General features: G+C 36.3%; 1 protein-coding gene across 1 annotated transcript in view; it reads left to right on the top strand.

Moving 5' to 3' along the window:
* Positions 1 to 20,909, top strand: part of NAV3 (neuron navigator 3) — a 552,011-nt gene that overhangs the window by 489,998 nt on the left and 41,104 nt on the right. Inside the window, exon 24 of the mRNA XM_007947567.1 lies at positions 14,451 to 14,562. Coding sequence (XP_007945758.1) covers positions 14,451 to 14,562 — 112 coding nt within the window. The remainder of the gene's footprint in view (positions 1 to 14,450; positions 14,563 to 20,909) is intronic.

Here is a 20,909-nt window from a genome sequence, read left to right as displayed (position 1 = left end):
AAAAAAAAAAAAAAAAACCTCCTTGCCATTGAGTTGATTCTAGCTTGTATTGACACTTCTTGGGTTTCCAAGGCTATTCATTTTTACAGAAGCAAACTGTCTCATTTTTCTTCCACAGAGTGGCTGGTGGATTTGAACCACTGGCTTATTGGTTAGCAGACAAATGCTATACTACCAGAGCTCCTTATATTAAAATAATACCAAATGTTGAGAGACAGAAATTGTTGTATAACAAAAGAGTTATATTCTAGGGGCAATTTGTTATGTAGTTGATGTGAATTGCACCCTGACAAGAATATTCACAAATGCACAGTCTATAAAGCCAGTTATAGTTCATGGCTGTAGTCTGAGAGACCCAGGAAACAGGCCTCGGATCAATGTTCAATGATTCTATGGAAAAAAAAAAAAAAAGAGGGAGAGAGAGAGAGAGACTTTAAGTTACAGTATCAATGGAACAAAGGACAATCCTGTGTAATTTGGGAGTCAATGAGAACTAGTTTGTGTCTGAGACATGCTGCATTTGAAGTAAAGTTAATGAAGTTAAGTTTTATATATAACCAAACACTTCATGGAATTTGGTTCCTTGGTTTGGAGGTTTAGGGTCATGTTTTCATGAGCTGTCCCAGTTAATTGGCCTAATAATGTGTTTAGTGTTTCTGTTCTACCTCCTAGTTCATTGCATAGTGCCTGGGATCTTAAAAGCTTGCAAGCAGCCATCCAGGGCACAATAATTGTTCTCTGTTCACCTGAAACAAAGGAGGAAGAAGGAAAATCAGGAATAATGAATGACCTTCATGAACAACTGCTTACTTTGCCATGAGACCAGAAAAACTGATGGTACCTGGCTACATTACTGAACATTTTAATCAAAAATTCCATAGAAGAACCTTGATGAAAAGGGAGAAAATGCAGAGCAAAATTTAAATTCTCAGGGACTCTAGACTTTCTTGAGCCATGGAGGGTGGATGAACCCCTGAAACTATTGCTTTGAGAAAAATCTTTAAGACTTAAACCAAAAATATCCCCTAAAGTCTTCTTAAAACTAAACAATGGTTTAGCTTAATTAGTAAAAATGGTCTGCCTTAAGAATTATGCTCTTTTAAGGACTACCTATTTGGGGTCAAATTGACAACAGCAACTTGAAACATTGGACAGGAACTTTAGGAGGGCAGTGAGCTTATGTCAATGAGGAAGAAAAGGGTGAGAATGGTTGTATAACTCAAAGAATGTGTCAGTGTCCCTAAATTATTCACGTAGAAGCTGTTGAAATGGTATTTGTTCTGCTGTATATATTCTCAACAACAACAAAAAAAATAAATTTTAAAAATCTTTATGTAAAACAAGGATTATATGCAATAAAATAAAAAAATAAAGAACAAAGAATTTAGTTCACAATGAGTGATGTATCAGGAAGGCCTGGATTACATAGAGAGAATCAGATCACTTTCCTTATAATGACTAGTAACTTCTCTGCTGTTCATTCTGGCAGTCTTAACCTGGATCCTTGGATGTAGATCAGAGCAGGTGAAGCTTCTGAAGTTGCATGGACATTTTTATAAAAACTGCATATAACTTGAACAATGTCCCTAGTTTTTATCTTATTTTCAAAAAGATCAATATATAAACAGTTTTGGACATTTTCAAAATCAATTCTTGTATCTACTCATTAGGGATAGCTTCAATTTTGTCTGTAGCTTCTGAAAGGTATGTCATCAGCTTTACAGACTAGCATGTATTGCCAAATTTGGTCAGTTCACTATTAAAAAACCTTAAAAACTGAATGATCAGTCCAATTAAATAAAAATGAAAATGAAATACTTCTATAATTGTGTGCTATAACCAGAAAATTGTATTACATTTTCCCCTTATCTGCTGTTCTTCTTTTACATAGATATCCTCTGTCTATGAAAGAGAATACCATCCATCCCTGTCAAACCTGTTCTGGAAGGGCAGTTAACAAACTCCTTTTGAACTCAGAAATTTTATCTGAATTTTTTTTTGTGTGCGGGAGGTGGGGCACGAGGGTATGGTTTGCTACTTCCCAATGTAATATAATAACCCAGGGAGGAGGATTACAAGAACTTTTTGGGTAGGAAAGAATATAAACATTGGAGCTTTGTAGGCCTGAGAGTGAAAGATGGCTGTGTCCCTTATGAACTGTGTTACCTTAGTCATGTTTGTGCAACCTTTTCTGAAACTCAAATCCATTATTTTGTAAATGGGAGGATTCAGTGAAATACTATGATAATGTGACATGCAGTAGGAAATCAACAACTATTACTCTCCTTCACATTTCTGCCTTTTCTTCCTCTGGAAAATATAAAATAAACCAAACTCATCAGTGGGCAAATTCTAAGTATATTTCTGGGGAACAGGGTTAGTATTTAAGCCCTAATATCTTTAAGAAGACAAAATTAATGTTTGTTTTTGCCCTTTAATACTGCCTTCTATTCTTTTACATTTGCAAGTAAATTTTCTCATAGGAGCTGGGAAAATATATAGAAATAGTCATTTGTTATGTGCATGAATAATACCTGAATATTTAAAATTACATCTCCATAATTCAAGGTTTTATCATTGTATTAATTGTCTTTAAGATACCAGAAAGCAAACCAAACTCACTGCCATCGAGTCAATTTCAACTCATAGCGACCCCTCCTTGGGTTTCCGAGGCAATATCTCTATGGAAGTAGATTGCCCAATTTCTTTCCTAGGTAGGGCTGGTGCATTTCAGCTGCCAGCCTTCTGTTTAGCAGTCAAATGCCTTAGGCACTATGCCACCAGGGGCATTGCTAAAATTACTAAATTTTCTTAGAATATATCATGATATCTGAAATTGTGCTAGCTGTTTGTTTTAAATAAAATCTTTTATTATTTAGAGAAGTCCAGGTTTCTAGAAAAATAAAGCAGAAAGTACAGTTTTCACATATTCCTTCTCTCCCCTACCACCCACACACAGTTTTCCCAGTTATTAAATCTTACATTAATATTGTACATATGTCAAAACTGATGAAACAATATTGGCATTCAATTACTAACTGAAATCCAGAGTTTACATTCCAAACCAAACTCACTGACATCAAGTCGAGTCTGACTCATAGCAACCTCTCCTTGGGTATCACTACAGAAGCAGATTGCTCAACCTTCCTTCCTAGGAGTGGCTGGTGGGTTTGAACCGCCAGCCTTCTGGTTAGCAGTCATATGCCTTAGGCACTACGCTACCAGAGCTCCCATGAGTTTACATTAGGAGTTCACTTTTTGTGTTGTACAGTTCTATGAATTTTCAAAGATATATAATGTCATGTATCTACCATTATAGTATCATAAAAAATAGTTTCACTGCCCTGAAATTCCATGTTCCATCTGTACCTGAAAACAAAATGATTCTTCTTCTAAATGCAAGCTGTACACATTCAACAATGTTGATAAGTATTTTACTGTATTAATTTGAGATTTATAACTTGCCAATTTCAATGTCATTTTGAGTGGTCTATAAAATGAATCACAACATTATGTAGCACAATAAAATAAAAATGACAGAATTGAACCAAAAAGAGTAGAGGAATGTATGTAGTAAGATACCTAAGTTTAGATAGGAGCTCTGGCAGCTTAGTGCCTGAGCTATGAGTCGGGTCTGGCGCAACGGCACATAACAACAACAACAACAAGTTTAGATAATTACTAGCACAAAGCACTGAACTGATTAAATGTCAAGGAAGCTAACACAAAGGGAAACTGCTTAGCAAGTTTAGTTCTTATTTCATGACTGTAGGAGTATAACTTAGATTGAAGAGACAAACTTTTGGGGCACTGATTTCAAGGAGGAATTTACTGTATGATTTCTTAAATTGGGGTCATGGGATAACAAATTACAAAATCACTGCTCAAATAGACATTTCTCTAAAAGCTGAGGGGTATAACATTTAATCATATTTCAGTAAAGGTATTTCTTTAGGGAAGATAAAATATATATTATTTTATATATATATTGTTTTATATGTATATTGCTCTCCAGTAATACAACAGTCATGGGAAAAAGCTTGGAGAATACAGAGGAGAGGTTTTCAAATTCTGTTCCTTGAGTTCGAAGGTTCATTTATTCACTTACTCATTCATCACATTTATATTTAATGCCTATTGTGTACGAGACAAGGAACTCTGGTGGTGCAGTGGTTAAAGTAATTGGCTGATAATCAAATGATTGGTGATTCAAACCCAGTAACTGCTCTGTGCGAGAAAGATGAGGCAGTCAGCTTCCTTAAAGACATATAGCCTTACAAACCATATGGACAGTTCTGTTCTTTCCTATAGGGTCTCTGTGATTCAGAGTCAACTTGATGACAGTGTGTTTTGGTGTATGAGACACTGTTGTAGCTTCTGGGAATAGAGCAATGAACAAAAAGAGTATACACACACACACACATACATATATAAAAGTATGTATATGCATGTGTGTGTGTGTGTGTGTGTGTGTGTGTGTGTGTGTATATATATATATATATATATATATATATATATATGTTGTTGTTGTTGTTATGTGCCGTCAAGTCAGCCCCGACCAAAGTAGATTGCCCCCATCGCCCCATCTTCCTTCCGAGGAGTGGCTGGTGGGTTTGAACCGCCAGTCTTCTGGTTAGCAGTCAAGTGCCTTAGGCACTATGCTACCAGAGCTCCCATATATATATGTACACACATATATGTATACACAAATATATGCATACAGACATATATATAGGTATATATTTCTATATATGATGTTGTATATATGTATACGTATGATGTTGTTTTTGTTGTTGTTAGATGCAGTCAATTCGATTCTGACTCACTATGACCCTGTGTACAACAGAATGAAACACCTCCCGGTCTGTGCCATCCTCACAATCACTGACGTGCTTAAGCCCATCATTACAACCACTGTGTCAGTCTGTCTCACTGAGAGTATTTCTCTTTTTTGTTGACCCTCTAGTTTACCAAGCATGATATCCTTCTCCAGAGACTGATGCTTCTGACAACATGACCAAAGTATGAGAGTTGAAGTCTGGCCATTCTCTCTTCTAAGAAGCATTCTGGCTATACTTCCTCCAAAGCAGATTTTATTTCTCTAGCAGTCCATAGTACATTCAACATTCTTTGCCAACACCACAAAGAAAATTCATAAATTATTACTTCATCTTCCTTATTCATTTTCCAGAAGCTCTGGAAGCGTAGTGCCTAAGGCACTTGACTGCTAACAAGAAGGCTGGTGGTTCAAACCCACCAGCCACTCCTTGGAAGGAAGGTTGGGCAATCTACTTCTGTTGTGATACGACTTCAGAAACCCAAGGAGGGGTCGCTATGAGTCAGGTCTGACTCAATGGCACATAACAACAACATTCATTTTCCAACTTTCACATGCGTATGAAGCTAGTGAAAATATCATGGCTTGGGTCTGGTCCACCTTAGATTTCAAAGTGATATCTTTGCTCTTAAACATTTTAAAGAGGTATTTTGCAGCAGATTTTCCCAATACAATGCCTTGATTGATTTCTTGACCACTGCTTCCGTGCGTGTTGATTGTGGATCCAAGTAAAATGAAATGCTTGACAACTTCAATCTTTTCCCCATTTGTCATGATACTGCTTATTGTTCTAGTTGTGAGAATTTTTTTTTTTTTTCTTTTTATGGATGTGTATTCAATCTGTGCTGAAGGCTGTACTATTTGACCTTCATTAGTAAGTGCTTCAAATCTTCTTCACTTTTACCAAGCAGGGTTGTGTCATCTGCATATCGCAGGTTGTTAATAAGTCTTCCTCCAATCCTGATGTCATGTTCTTCTTCATATAGTCCAGCTTCTCAGATTATTTGCTCAGCATACATGTTGATAAGTATGGTGAAAGGATACAAGCCTGATGCACACCTTTCCTGATTTTAAACCATTCAGTATTCCATTGTTTTGTTCGAATACTTCTTTTTGGTCTATGGACAGGTTCCTCATGAACATAATTTAGTGTTCTGGAATTCCCTTTCTTCGTACGGTTCCATAATTTGTTGTGATCCACACAGTTGAATGCCTTTTCATACCCAATAAAATACAGGTAAACATCTCTCTGGTTTTGTTTGTTTTTAGCCACGATCCATCTGACATCAACAATGATACCTTTGTACAACATCTTCTTCTGAATCCAGCTTGAATTTCTGGCAGTCAATATACTGCTGCAATAATTTTTTAATTATATTCAGCAAAATTTTACTTGCATGTGATATTAATGATATTGGTTGATAATATATACATACAGATAGATAGAAAGATAGAGATATAGTTATATGTTCTTGGTTACCAAACCAAAACCAAACTCACTGCTGTCGAGTCGATTCCAACTCATAGCAACCCCTCCTTGGGTTTCCGAGACAGAGCAGAAGTAGATTGCCCAATCTCCCCTCTGAGCACTGGCTGGTGGGTTTGAACCACCAGCCTTCTGGTTAGCAGTCAAATGCACACACTTGAGAAACAAATAAACCAGGACTCAAAGCTTTGTCTCTGGCTTCAAAGAGTCATTTTCTCCAATCATTTGGCATTCATACCCTGAAAACTACATCAAACTTTTAGTTTGGTTTTTAGACCAGAATCACTCTAACAACTTTCCTTGTTTCCTGATGCCAAACACAGTGGTTCTCTTGTCATATTTGTCTGCCAGTCCACTGCTTTTATTCATTTGAGTTTGGTAGGAAAGAAAAGACATGAATAACTCAGAAGGGAGAAAATTATAGGTGCCTTTAGAAATTTAACAGTAAAATGTCATGAGCATTTTCACAAGCTGGCATCAGAGTGGAAGTGCAGAGAGGAGCCTCCTTAAAGCTTTGAAATATGAAGAGGATTTATTCACAGAGAATGGAGGGAAGTATATCATAAAGGAAGGAACAGTGTAAGTGCGTGCAGCAAGGAGGGAAGAGGAGACAAATTCTGAGGGAAGAAAAATAGGGAATGGGAGGAAACTTGGAGCTAAGGCTGGAAACATGACCAAGGAATCTGGTCTTTGACAGTAAGAAACTAAAAAATTTTTGCAGTAAACAAATATGATGAAGTTATTTAATGAAGATTTATCTAGCAGCATGTCCCAATAGCTTAACAGTATTTCCCAATAGCTGCTAGAAGATCATATGTTATAAAATAGTTAATCTATAAATATGAAAAGATTAAGATAATTGTCAGTGCTGACTGGAGGGTGAAATTACCTCTAGTAATTGTCCTACTGCATGGTTTAAAATCAGGAAGGGTGTTCATCAGGGTTGTATCCTGTTACCACATTTATTCAGTGTGTATGCTGAGCAAGTAATCTGAAAAGCTGGACTATATGAAGAAGAACACAACATCAAGATTGGAGGAAGACTCATCAACAACCTGCAATATGCAGATGACACAGCCTTGCTTGCTGAAAATGAAGAAGACTTGAAACACTTAGTGATGAAGATCAAAGACTACAGTCCTCAGTATGGATTGCCCTTCAAAATACAGAGAACAAAACACCTCACAACTGAACCAAAAAGCAGTATCACAATAAATGGAGAAAAGATTGAAGTTGTCAGGGATTTCATTTTACTTGGATCCACAATCAACACACATGGAAGCAGCAGTCAGTAAGTCAGCCATCATATCGCACTAGCCAAATCTGCTGCAAAAGAACTTTTTTAAAATGTTAAGGAGTAAAGATGACATTCTGAAGACTAAGATACGCCTTACCCAAGCCATGGTATTTTCATATGTTGTGTCAAAGGCAAAGGTTTGTGAAAGCTGGACAATGAGTAAAGAAGATCAAGAAGAGATGCCTTTGAACTGTGGTATTGGTAGAAAATAGTGAAAATATCATTGACTGCCAGAAAAACAAATCTGTCTGGAAGAAGTGCAGCAGAATGTTCCTTAGAAGTGAGAATGGCCAGACTTCATCTTGCCTACTTTGGTCATGTTGTCAGAAGGGACCATTCCCTAGAACGATATCGTGCTTGGTAAAGTAGAAGGTCAATGAAAAAGGGTAAGGCCCTCAACAAGATGGATACAATGGCTGCGCTGATGAGCTCAAGCATAGCACTGATTGTGAGGATGGTGCAGGACCAGTCAGTGCTAATTTCTGTTGTACACAGAGTCACTATGAGTCAGAGGCAACTCAATGATACTTAGCAATAGCAGTTAGCCTACCCAACCTAAGGCTTAACATTTTAAGATCATGATAGTAAAATAATTTGATCAAGAATTTCACCGTGAATACAGATCTTGTCCCTTCACCAGTCCTTTTCCACCAGTGCTCTTTGGGAGACCTAAGCCCCAAGTCTCTGAGGCACCCATTTTAGGTGAGGAGAACTAGCTTCTCTTTATGTAGAATGGTGCTAGCTATATGCTTGTCAGAATTAGGAAAGTAGTCACTCAGATCATTTTCCAGGGCTTATTTTTCTCATGGAAAACCAATTTAGAGAAGCTGTTATAGAAATCATAAAAATAAAAAGAATTCTGCTGATCAACATTTTTATGAATAAAATGTTTATAAAACTATTGCTCTCTCCTTGTGTACAAGAATACTAAAACTATACTTACTGGAGAGCTTTAGGAATTTTTAAATTCTGAAGACTTCCAAATCAGGTCCCTAAGTCTGTGTTGTCATGAGCAAATGAAACACATATGAAGGCATAATAGGTATTAGGAGGTCAGACAGGGCAGATTGTCTTACAAGAATGATAGAACTCAGTTATGGACTATTGTACTAACTGTAAGTCATAAGATTTTCTCTTTGTTACCTCTGTGAAACTGCTTTTGAACAGGAACTCAAACCTTGAAACTGAGGAAATTGAAAGCCAAGACTTTTGAAAATAGATAATGTACAAACTAAAAAATTACCATAGTTCAATTGAGACTTATAATAACTCCTCCCTGGTTTAGGTTAACAGTCAGTAAATCAGTCATCATAATGCACTAGCCAAATCTGCTCCAAAAGAACTTTTTTAAAATGTTAAGGAGTAAAGATGACATTCTGAAAACTAAGATACGCCTTACCCAAGCCATGATATTTTCATATGTTGTGTCAAAGGCAAATGTTTGTGAAATCTGGAATTGCTTTTAAAAACATGTCATTAGAGTCATGGGAGCTCTGGAGGCATAGTGCCTAAGGCATTTGACTGCTAACCAAAATGCTGGCGGTTCAAACCCACCACCTGCTCCTCAGAAGGAAGATTGGACAATCTACTTCTGTAGAGATACCACCTTGGAATCCCAAGGAGGGTTCGCTATGAGTCTAATTGACTCAATGGAGTGAAACTACTTTTGAAAAGAAACTCAAACCTTGAAAATAAGGAAATTGAAAGCCAAAACAAAACAAAACAAAAAAAGTTTGCTTGTTTGTTTTAGAGTTATAGACAAATATATACACTAGGCTTTTAGGGCACAGAATAATGTGACACCCACATTTCTAAATTACTTACAGTACTGAGATTTGGTGATTTTAGTTCATCTTAGTGGAGATGGACCAGAGCTTCTCAGGTTTCTTCAGTGGAAAACTTCACAGAATTTCAAGACAAATTCAAAAACCCTCAACTGGGTAGTATAAGATTAACTGAGTGTCAATGTGAGGATGCAAAAGATAAATTTAGTGGAGTTTTTTAAGAGCCTTGCCTAGAAGATCAAGTTGATTGTCAAGATTTGTCACCCTCTTCAGTGCTGAGATTCACAACTAGGTCTTTGTCCAGGAGAAATTTGGAACAAGGTCAGATATAATTAGAAATTTGTTTGGAAATAATGTCTATAAAATCTGATATTAAAACTCTTCGATCATTTTATTTTGAGGCATTTCAAGCCTGAAATGCTTGTTTAGCCTCAGAGACATATACAAAACAATTAAGACAGAGATAAACTGTATACAACTCATTTTATGCAAGAAATTCTTTCATAGGAAACGAAATCTTACATGCTTATCAGGTGTTCAGAACACCATTATCGTGACTGTCTCACTGGAGGGAAATGAAATTTTTGTTTGGTCCTCAGGTTTTAAAATATCATTTTTAAGAAGTGGAAAGTGTCAACAAAAATATAATCTGAATACCTTAGTGCCAAGACTATTTTTGGAATTATCCCATCCCAGTCTTGTCTTTGGTATTTAATGGAGAGTAGGAAATTAGGTATTGAAATGGAAGCATAAACTTCAAATCCATATCTTTTGACCTTTTCCAAGATTTTTTTTAATGGCTTAAAAGGAATTCTCAAAGTTTATTAAATATTTTCTATTAGGCCACTTTCCAAAAGAAAGAGAATATGTGATGTTATTTCAGATTATTTAATGATTTTGTACTCTGTTAATTGGAAATTATTTCTACTTAGACTAATCTCAAGGGGCTCTGGTAGCATAGTGCCTAAGGCACTTGACTGCTAACCAGAAGACTAGAGGTTCAAACCCACCAGCCACTCCTCGGAAGGAAGGATGGGCAATCTACTTGCATAGTGATACTGCCTCGGAAACCCAAGGTGGGGTCTCTATAAGTTGGTCTGACTTGATGGCACATAACAACAACAACAACAACAACATAATCTCAATTCACACTCCCCCCTTTGCCTCTCTCAAAAGAAAGGAAATCATGGTTGTGCCTGGAGGCAACATTTCAGTTTCCATGCATTCTACAAATCTTAGAAAAGCATAGCTTAAAAACTAAATGTGAACAACTAAGTATAATTATGAAAGGGAAGAAAGAAGAATAGAAATAAACTGTCAAAAACAATTCTGAAATTCTTATATCTTAGCAAAGTTTCTATTTTAAAATGCCTTATGTCCATCTCTATAATACTACTGAAAAGGAAGAAAAGGAAAACCTGTTTTCATTACCCTCCAAAGGAGATTCCACTGATTTAGCCATATTGAGACTTTTTGTTTATTGTGAATAATAAAGTTATTGACATTTTATATGGTACCCCAGTCCCTAGGTGATCAAACATCCTCTGGCAAATAAAATTGTATTCAGTAAAGTTGATGTTTTACATTATTATTTGAAAGGGAGATATACCTGTTTGGTATAGACCACAGCATTTCAACAAAATCATCCAGTGTTTACTGAGATAAATCAGCAGAAAACACTTCAACACCTAGGTCAGCTAAATGTGTTAAATGATCTGGAAGCATAAAGAAAGAGACCTTTTGCTTTTTCCTGGGAGGGAAACTAAGTGGTTTCACATGTATGGAGGCTTTTCACTATGGCCTTTATGGAAAGGTCACTTAAAACAATCGGAAAATGCTCAAAAAGAGAGAGAGAGAGTTCTAGCTTGAGGACAAAGTGACTGCAGATCTCATTAACTGAAATAAGAAATAAGGAAGAAAAATTTGCAGATATGGTGATTAGGTTGGAGCAGAGTATTTCTATGTAGAATTGATTATCTTTTTAATTACACATGATCGGAACATTTTATACCTCTTGTTTAGACTTTTAATGTCCCTGTATAGAACTACTAACATGAATTGGGCTAAACTAGTTTTTTTATATATGCGATTTTTCCATGTTGTTGTTGTTGTTGTTATGTGCCGTCGAGTCAAACCCGACTCATAGCGACCCCTCCTTGGGTTTCCGAGGCAGTATCACTACGGAAGTAGGATTGCCCAACCTTCCTTCTGAGGAGTGGCTGGTGGGTTTGAACCGCCAGCCGTCTGGTTAGCAGGCAAGTGTCTTAGCCACTATGCTACCAAAGCTCCCTTTTCCATGTTACGTAATGAAAATATTTCTTACCTAGTTATTCTTCCTTTGGGTTTATTGCACCACACTAAGTAACAACTAACCTGTTAATATCTGTTGTTTATGAAACTATACTTAGTTTTTGAAAACAACCATTCTTTATGTCATATTAAACACAGTTATCTGAAAAAGCAATATTTCTTGAACATTGACTTTTAATCTTTCAGAATTATTTCTAGAAAAAAAATTATCTAGAAAAGATTAAAGTGTTGACAGTGAAATAAGTCAGCTAACTCTTAATATTAATTTTATCTCTCTTAGACATTTGTACTAGACTTTCTCATATTCTTGTTTTCTTTTAAGGTGAAATGCAAATAACAGCAGAGCCATCCAAAGTACATGAGTTTTGTTAATTTAAAATTCAGGAATAAAAGTCCAACTGTATTTAAATTTTAACATGTATCATCATATATATATATATATATATATATATATATATAGTAAATTAATATTTAAATTATGTGATTCATTAAATATTTTCCATAGATATCATTAGTAGGAATAACTTTTTTGGTAGAAGCAGAATTAATTTCCAGTAAATAGTTATCTCTTTGGAGACTTATTTTAAACGCAAATGTGTTTTAAATTTTGGTAAACATCTGTTATTGGGCAAAAGAAAACAGAACATGGAGAAATTGAAAAATTTTGAAGAATTGGGTCTGATTTTTGTGCCATGACATTGGAAATTTTCTACAAATATCAGCATTTTCCTTTAAATAATGAAAATGTTCATGTATTGTGAATAATTTAAACAATGTCATTGAACAATTTGTGTAAATGCAAATGGAACTACAGCCAAGTATTTGAAAACTCATCTATAAATTCAGGAGGTGCTATTGATTTTTCATCATAAGATTCCTTGACTTACAAGAAATTAAAATCTATCAGAGAGTTAGTTTTATTAAAAAAAAAATAAAAAGAAAAGAAAAGCTAACTGTTCCCTCAGGAATATACCAGATATCCAATGAAATAGGTATGTAAGTGCTAGATGTTGATTTTAACTCGGATATCATTTCAGTTTGCATATTTTTTTTTTTTTTTTTAAGTATCTGAAGTTAGAATAAAGGAAGGTTGGGCAATCTACTTCCATAGTGATAAGGCCTTGGAAACCCAAGAAGAAGTTGGTATGGGTGGGAGCCGACTCTATGGCAGTGCGTTTGGTGTTTGAAGTTAGAATAGTCACTGGACATTCTAATGTTAGAAGCTTTTTCCTGAAAAGAATTGTCAGTAATTTTTGCCTTTTGATTGTGTTTTTTGGTGAAGGTTTACATAGCATTTTAGGTTACCATTTAAAAATTTCTACACAAATTGTTCAATGCCATTGGTTACATTCTTCACAGTACATGAACATTCCATTATTTTCATTCTAGTTACTTCAATTCCCTTTAAATTTACATATTTTTTGGGGGGTGGGTATGCCACATAATGCCTAATTTCTCATTTTAAAATAATGCACTTAACAAATAACTGTAAAATATAAATTTTATACAATGTTTTTCATTGTAACATATCTTAAAATTACTCTAAATTCAATAAGAAAAAGGATATTTTTTTTTATAAAAAGTGGACTGACATGCTACTTTTTTTTTTTTTTTTGATCATTTAACTAATATTTAAGGACCCAAACCTGAATCCACTTGCATCAAGTCAGTTCTGATCATAGCTATCCCAGTAGGGTTTCCAAGGCTGTAAATCTTTATAGAAGCAGATCACCTCATCTTTCTCCCATGAGCAACAGTTTGAACCATTGATGTTTTGGTTAGCAGCAGAATGCCTTCTCATAGCATCACTAGAACTCATTTAAGAACAGTATATTATATATAGCAGCCCTGGGGACACAATAGTTAAAGTGCTCAGCTGCTAACCAAAGCATTGGTGGTTTGAACCCTCTAGCCACTCCATGGAAGAAAGATGTGGCAGTCTGCTTCCATAAAGATTACAGCCAAAGAAATCCTGTGGGGGCTGTTCAACTCTGTCTGCTATGAGTCAGAATCAACCCACCACCAATGGCTTTGGCTTTGGTTTAGTTCTATTACATGTATTTATATATATATATTTTTTTTTTTTTTTTCAACTTTATATGTTGTTTTAGCATGATGATATTGGGACTCCATAGTAGAATCAAGATATTTTATTGGATTGAAAGTATCAGAATCTATGTATCAGAATCTTGTTGAAACAAGAGAATGGGTTGAATTTAATAAGATGACTTTTCATAGATTTGAGTTAGAATATGTCCCTGGTTTTACACTTGAATGAATACTAAGCATCAGTTTCTCAGGTGCAAAATGAGACAAAATGTGAAGTCATTCATTTGATTAAACTCAGGATTTCCAGTAAGTACAATCTAATACAACAATACATTATTGATAGCTAAATATATAATCTTAGGCAATATCAATAGGTTTAGTACTAGATGAGAGATGTCATATTTTGCTTTACTTTATACTGATCAGTTCTACTACCCTTTGAGAAAATAAAGACAAATCAGATGATTGGGACATATCAGATAAAAACCAAGAAGTTGGGGGAAAATGTTCTTTTTTACAGTAGGCAAACAAGAAGCTGTTAGATAAAACTTGATGAAGTCATCCAAGCATCTATATCTCCCAGGAGGTTAGCTCTACATAAAACCTAACCAATTTGATAGTGGATTATGAACAAGGGCTTTTTGTTTCTCTCTAGGTATTAAAGCTTACAAACTGTTTGTTCCACAGGAGTCTGAACTTATAGAACTAAGAGAAACCATTGAAATGCTGAAGGCCCAGAACTCTGCTGCCCAGGCAGCCATTCAGGGAGCGCTGAATGGTCCAGACCACCCTCCCAAAGGTATATTTCGAAATATTGACATTTTTCATTGATATAATAGGTGTCTGTTTTATTCATTAATTAAAGTAAAGCTGCCTTTACTCAGTAATACTGCTTTTTATAATGGGTCAGTTGGTAGTAACACAGTCAGAATCCCAGAATTTGATGACAGTAGCTTTATCAAATGATTTTTTTTATTGAGCTTATGGAATTTGCTTTTATAGCTATACATGCCTTTCTCTCCACTTGCTTTAACAAAGGTCATGATAGGGAGATTGGCTAATACATGCATATCTGACTTCAAGCAAAATAAACCCAATAAGAAGTATGAAAATACAGATCTGTGTACAAAAGCAAAATAATCCATGTGGTGATATATCAAGTAGTGGCCATGGGGACCAACTCATTCTGAGAGAGGGCAATAAAAAAAGGTACATTTCTGTTAGATACTTAAAATAAAATAGATGATTAAAAATTGGGGTGCTATTCATAGCATACTCCAGCAATTCTAAACAATAATAAAATATTCCTCTTTGCCATCACTTCCATCTCTTGGTTTGCCACTGAAGAAATCTCTTTACAAAAGAATCTCATGTCATTTTTCTTCATGCAGGCTCTATTTATTCATACCCTGACTCTTTGCAATATGATTCAAAATGCTCAATTCTCCCAGTTTAAAAATTCCTATCTAAACCCTGAATGCCCAACCAGCTCTGTTCCAATTTCCAGATAAACCCTGGAAAATCTGTTTGGAATCTTGCATTGTCTTCAGCTGCCAAATATCCTTTATCCCACTGTAGTCTGGCTTCTCTTCCCATAAATCCTATCAAAACATTCTTTCCAGGATTAAAATTACTTTATGAAGAGCCCTGGTGGTACAGTGGCTAAGGCTTTCTTTCAGCTGCTAACCAAAACTGTCATCAGCTTGAAGCCACCAAGCCGCTCCAAGGGAGAAAATTGAGGGAAGCTGCTTCCATAAAGATATGCAACCTCAGAAAACATAGGGGGTAGTTCTACTGTGTCCTGTAGGGTCACCGTGGGTCAGAGTTGACTCAATGGCAGTGAGTTTTGTTTTGTTTTGTTTTTTATATGACACTACCTAAGTCCCTCTTGCTGGAAACATTCTTTCCTTCTTCTAATGTTCATAACATCATACATTCTGGGTTGTCGTTCTGCCCCTTTGAAATATCTAAGTTCTTTGGTAAGTTCACCCTTTTCATTCATTAATTTTTAATATTACTTAGGACTCTATCCTAGGAGCTCTGGTAGTGTAGTGCCTAAGGCACTTGACTGCTAACCAGAAGGCTGGAGGTTCAAACCCACCAGCCACTCCTCGGAAGGAAGGTTGGGCAATCTACTTCCGTAGTGATACTACCTTGGAAACCCAAGGTGGAGTCACTGTGAGTGGGGTCCGACTCGACAGCACATAACAACAACAAAAAAAAGGACTCTAGCCTAAGCTTTCTTCCATTGTGATTCACTGTATTATGGTCCTGTACATCTGTTTTGGTTCTCTAGTGCTGCTTTAGTAGTTGATATGACAAAAATACCACAAGTGGATGGTTTTAACAAATAGGGATTTATTCTCTTACAGTTTAGGAGGCTTGAAGTCCAAGTTCAAAGTGCTGGCTCTAGGGGTTAGGTGAAGTTCCCTCACCCTTGGGCTTCAGCTCTGCCTCCTGTTCCAGGCCCACTAGAGCTGGAGGCTTTTTCTGACTCACACAGCTGCTGGGTGCTGAGACTGATGAATCCAAGATTGACAGGTAAAATGGCACAGTCTCAAGATTAACAGATAACATGGCAGGCCACTAGTCCAAGTCCAGGAACAATCTAAAGATTGGAGGCAACACAGCAGGCCACTGAGATGAAGACTTGACCAAATGCAGAACCCATATGTGCTAAACACTAGAGACTTTTCTCAAAGCTTCTCCTTATATACTGGAAGCTGGCCATGCCCAGAAGGCAGCTATACAGCTGCTTACAGCAGATTCCACCATGGAGTTGATTACCAGTCTCATCATGGGGAATAACTACATCCAGCTGCCCAGCCACTCAAAACTACAGCTTAGCCAAGTTGACACCACCTTAACTACTACAACATACTACCTAAAATTCCATGAACTTATCTAGTATTCTATCATAAAAGTAAAAATAACCAAATCCACTGCTATTGAGTTGATCCCAAATCATAGTGAACCCCACTGAATTTCCAAGGCTGTAAATTTTAATGGAAGCAGGCTGCCTTATCTTCCTCCCATGGAGCAGCTGGTGGGTTTGAACTGTTGACCTGGTTAGCAGCAAAATGCCTTACCCATTATGCCACCAGAGCTCCTTATTCTATCTGTAGTTATCATTTATATGTTGAAAATTATCATATCCCATTTCAAGGTCAGGGTCATCTCTTGAGTTTTAGATCTGTCTATACAACAGCTAAATAGAGAACTCCATTTGTATATCTTTGAATGTCTGTTTAGCACCTTGAACTCAACATCTCCAAATTCTAACTTGGTATCTGCCCTCTCAGACCTGTAGTGATCCCTGTCTCAGTACATGAAGGTGCTCTGGTGGTGCAGTGCCTAAGGAATTTTACTGCTAACCAGAAGGTTGGTGGTTCAAACCCACAGCCACTCAGCAGAAGGAAGACAGATCAATCAACTTCCATAAAGATTTACCACCTCAGAAACCCAGTGTGGGCTCACTATGAGTTGGAATTGACTTGATGGCAGTACGCTTGGTTTTTGGTTTGGTTTTCTCAGTAAATGGCATCACCTTCCTTACATATAGCCAGAAATCTAGATGTCTTTCATGACTTCTCTTTGATTCAGTAAATCATCAAGTTATGTTGATCCTTCTCCTTAAATATATCTTGAATCTGTTCACTTCTCTGTTCCTACTATTGTCATCCCCATCTTTCCCATGAACTGTGATCACAGCCTCCTCAATTCCCTTCCTGCTATCAATCCTATCCCACCATACATCGTTCTTCACACATAAACTAAAGCAATCATCTAAAACATATATCTACAGATATTGTATTTCATTTAGGATGAAACACAAACTCCATACTATGACATAATCTTTCTTCACCAGCCTTGTTCAGTCAAGAAATATGTATTGATTACCAGTTATGCACCAGACACTGTTTAAGACCTTATCTGTTGTTCTTCTGTCCCATTCAGTGTGTACCATATTTCAACGACCCTGAACTTCTTTCAATTTTTCCGGAAGTTATTGACACGTTCTTTTTATTTAGTTTATTCTACTTGGGCCATTCTATCCTGTTTATTCAGCATAAAAGCTTTTTAAAATTCTGCAGGAGTCTTAAATATGTCTCTGTGACCTCTGAATGAGATGAGATTCCCCTGATACATATTTGTGGAAATAAATTTTTTAATTTAAATTTTAGGAAAACTATTATATAAAGTGAAATATACTTAAATTGAAGGACAAAGTAGTTCCCTAGGGACCACTTCTGCTACGAATTTGTTGTTTTTGTTGTTATGTGCCATTTAGCAACTTTAAATGTAGGGGAGTTGATTTATGTGTTGCATGGAAAATTACTGCATATTTAAAGCTTATCTTAGAGCTATAATAAAGCAGCTTATGTTCTAAATCTTCATGTCGTAAATAGATCCAGAAGGGATTTAAAAGGCTTAATCCTATCTTTAACACAGCACAAGTCACTGAATCAGTGAAACTTTCTGGAAGGATTTCTTTTATCTTAGGCAACAGGTACCTTACTGTATCTACTGGAATTGAAACATAGGAATTCCTTTGCTCAAAATGTGGGAGGGCGTACCTAAAATTAACAAAATAATAACAGTTAATATCCGAATTGGTTGAGAAAGATCAAAAAATAATTTGCCAAGATTTAAAACTAATTTAAAAAAAAAAAAAAAAAACCTCACTGCCATGGAGCCATTTCCAACTCATAGCAACCCCTATTTGGGTTTCTGAGGCTGTAAATCTTTAGGGAAGTAGATTGTCTGGTCTTCCTTCCTGCAGAGTGGCTGGTGGGTTTGACCTGCTGACCTGCCGGTTAGTAGTCAAGTGCCTTATCATTACGCCACCAAACCAAAAGACTAAACTCATTTCGTCAAATTGGATCTGATTCATAGTGACCTCCTTGGGTTTTTGAAGCAGTATCTCTATGGAAGTAGATTGCCTGCTCTTCCTTCTGAGAAGTGGTGGGGGGTTTGAACCATCAGCCTACTGGTTAGCAGTCAAGTGCCTTAGGCCCTACTTCACCAGAGCTCCTCAAAAAAAAAAAAAAAAAACAACTAGATATAATATAAAGGGGTAAATGTATACAGGGTACACAGATTGTGGTTCTATGATATTAAAACTCAAATATTCAATTCAGTGAACCAAAATGTTTCTTTCTTTCTTTTTTTTTTTTTTTGCAATTTTATTTATTTATTTATTTATTTTTATTTTAAGAGTTTGTTTTACATTCAACATTACGTATACATGTAGTTTCACTCCCCATTTACTATCCCCAACACTAACCCAGTCTCCTCTCCTCCCTGCCCAGTAACACCCTCCATGCCCCTCATAGTATGCACTCCTGTGTGTCATCCATTTCCTCCATGTGAATGTTGCCCCTCTGATGCCCTGTGGTCGATTGCTCCAAGGGATGCACTTCCATAGAGTATGTGGGTGTGTTACCCTGGGTTGAGTGGTCTTCATATACATCTTATTTACTATTGGGCTGAGATCCAGCCCCTGAGCATGAGTTTTATTTGAGACCCAGATGTATCCCAAGACCATAATATTGGGGGTCTCACCAGACTCCATCTGACCAGTAGTTCTGGTCATTATTGAGTTTTTGGATTTTGTTCCATGTTTTTCCCACTCTATCCAGGATCTCCAGATGTGATCCTTTCCTGAGTGGTAGGCATTGGTAGCCAGGCACCATCTAGTTCTTCTGGTCTCAAGGGCCATCGTGTCCTAGGACTGATTACTTCCAAATGCCCTTGTTTTTTTTCTTCTTCGCTTTCGATGATAGGAGAACATTAGGTACATCTTAGATGGCTTCTTGAAAGCTTTTAAGACCCCAGTTGCTATCACCAATGTAGGATGAGGAGCAAGACTTTTATGTATTTTGTTGTGCCAATTGAGGCTGGTATCCCCCAATATTATGGTCCTGAATTGGTAGATCCATTGAATCTCTCTCCCACAGTGTCTGGGTGTCTGTGAGGGATTACTCTAAGTCAGTCTTCTGTTGTTTCTGTGAGGATTGGGGGTGTTTTGTATCACTGGTATCTGTGCAAGATTAGCCTCTGCTGAATCTGTCCTTGGTCTACAGTATACTCCTGTTCACTGACACCCCCCATCTGATCCTCTCAGGTGTTCATGTGTTTATTTGTAGCGTGGTGTTTGGTGTTAATGGTAATGCAGTATTATGGATGCACTGGTATTAGCATCTGTAGTATATATCTTATGTGCACTCTTATTATACTGACCATTGATATATTGAAAAAATAATCAGTGAATTGACCTGATTATGTTTCCACTGTGATTAAGTTGCATATATATCCTATAAGTTTATATTATAAGATCATATTGAAATTGGGTTTTTAGGACCACTGAAAATTTATGTCAGGTAAATCTTTAATGTAGACTATTTTCAAGCAAAGTAACAAATATTTTATAGTTAGAACAAACCCTGGAAAAATAGTCTATCGATTTGTTAATAAAAACAAATTGCTATCAAGTCAGTTTCAACTTATGGCAACCCACTCTGTGTCAGAGTTGAAATGTGCTCCATAGGATTTTCAATGGACTTTTTTTAAAGTAGATTGCTGGGCCTTTCTTTCAAGGCACCTCTGTGAAGACTCAAATGTCTAACCTTTCGGTTAGCAGTCCATTGTGCTAACCATTTGCACCACCTAGGGATGCCAATTTATTTATGTACTTGTATATTTTCTCTGTGCCTATTCATGACATTTATTTAAAAATCCTGAAGAAGAATAGCAGTATATAATAGAGCAAATGCATTTATTTATTCAAAAACATTATTTAAGCACCCGTTATTGTGCTAGGCACTCTATTAGATATTGACATACAAAGATAAAAAGATTGTCTCTGCACCCGAGGGACTCACAGTCTACTAAAATTCAAGGTAAACAAATCTTAGGCTTTTTGTAAAACATGATTGTTGTACTGCTGAAAGATGAAGGAAATGGAAATTTTTACTTCTTTCAAAATGTGTTATTGTGCTATTGTTTTTGAATTACTACTTCTGTGTGTAAATGTGGATTTTATTTTTCCTGAAAGTATACCAAGTTTGGCAGCATATATATTAAATTTCTCTCAACAATAAATATTTGATTTTGAACTAATGTTCAGCAAATATAATTGGGTTA

The sequence above is a fragment of the Orycteropus afer genome, unplaced genomic scaffold (genome assembly GCF_000298275.1).
Source record: "Orycteropus afer afer isolate SDZICR_OR568_19922 unplaced genomic scaffold, OryAfe1.0 scaffold00190, whole genome shotgun sequence".
NCBI lineage: Eukaryota > Metazoa > Chordata > Mammalia > Tubulidentata > Orycteropodidae > Orycteropus > Orycteropus afer.
This window is presented reverse-complemented; position numbering and strand designations above follow the sequence as displayed.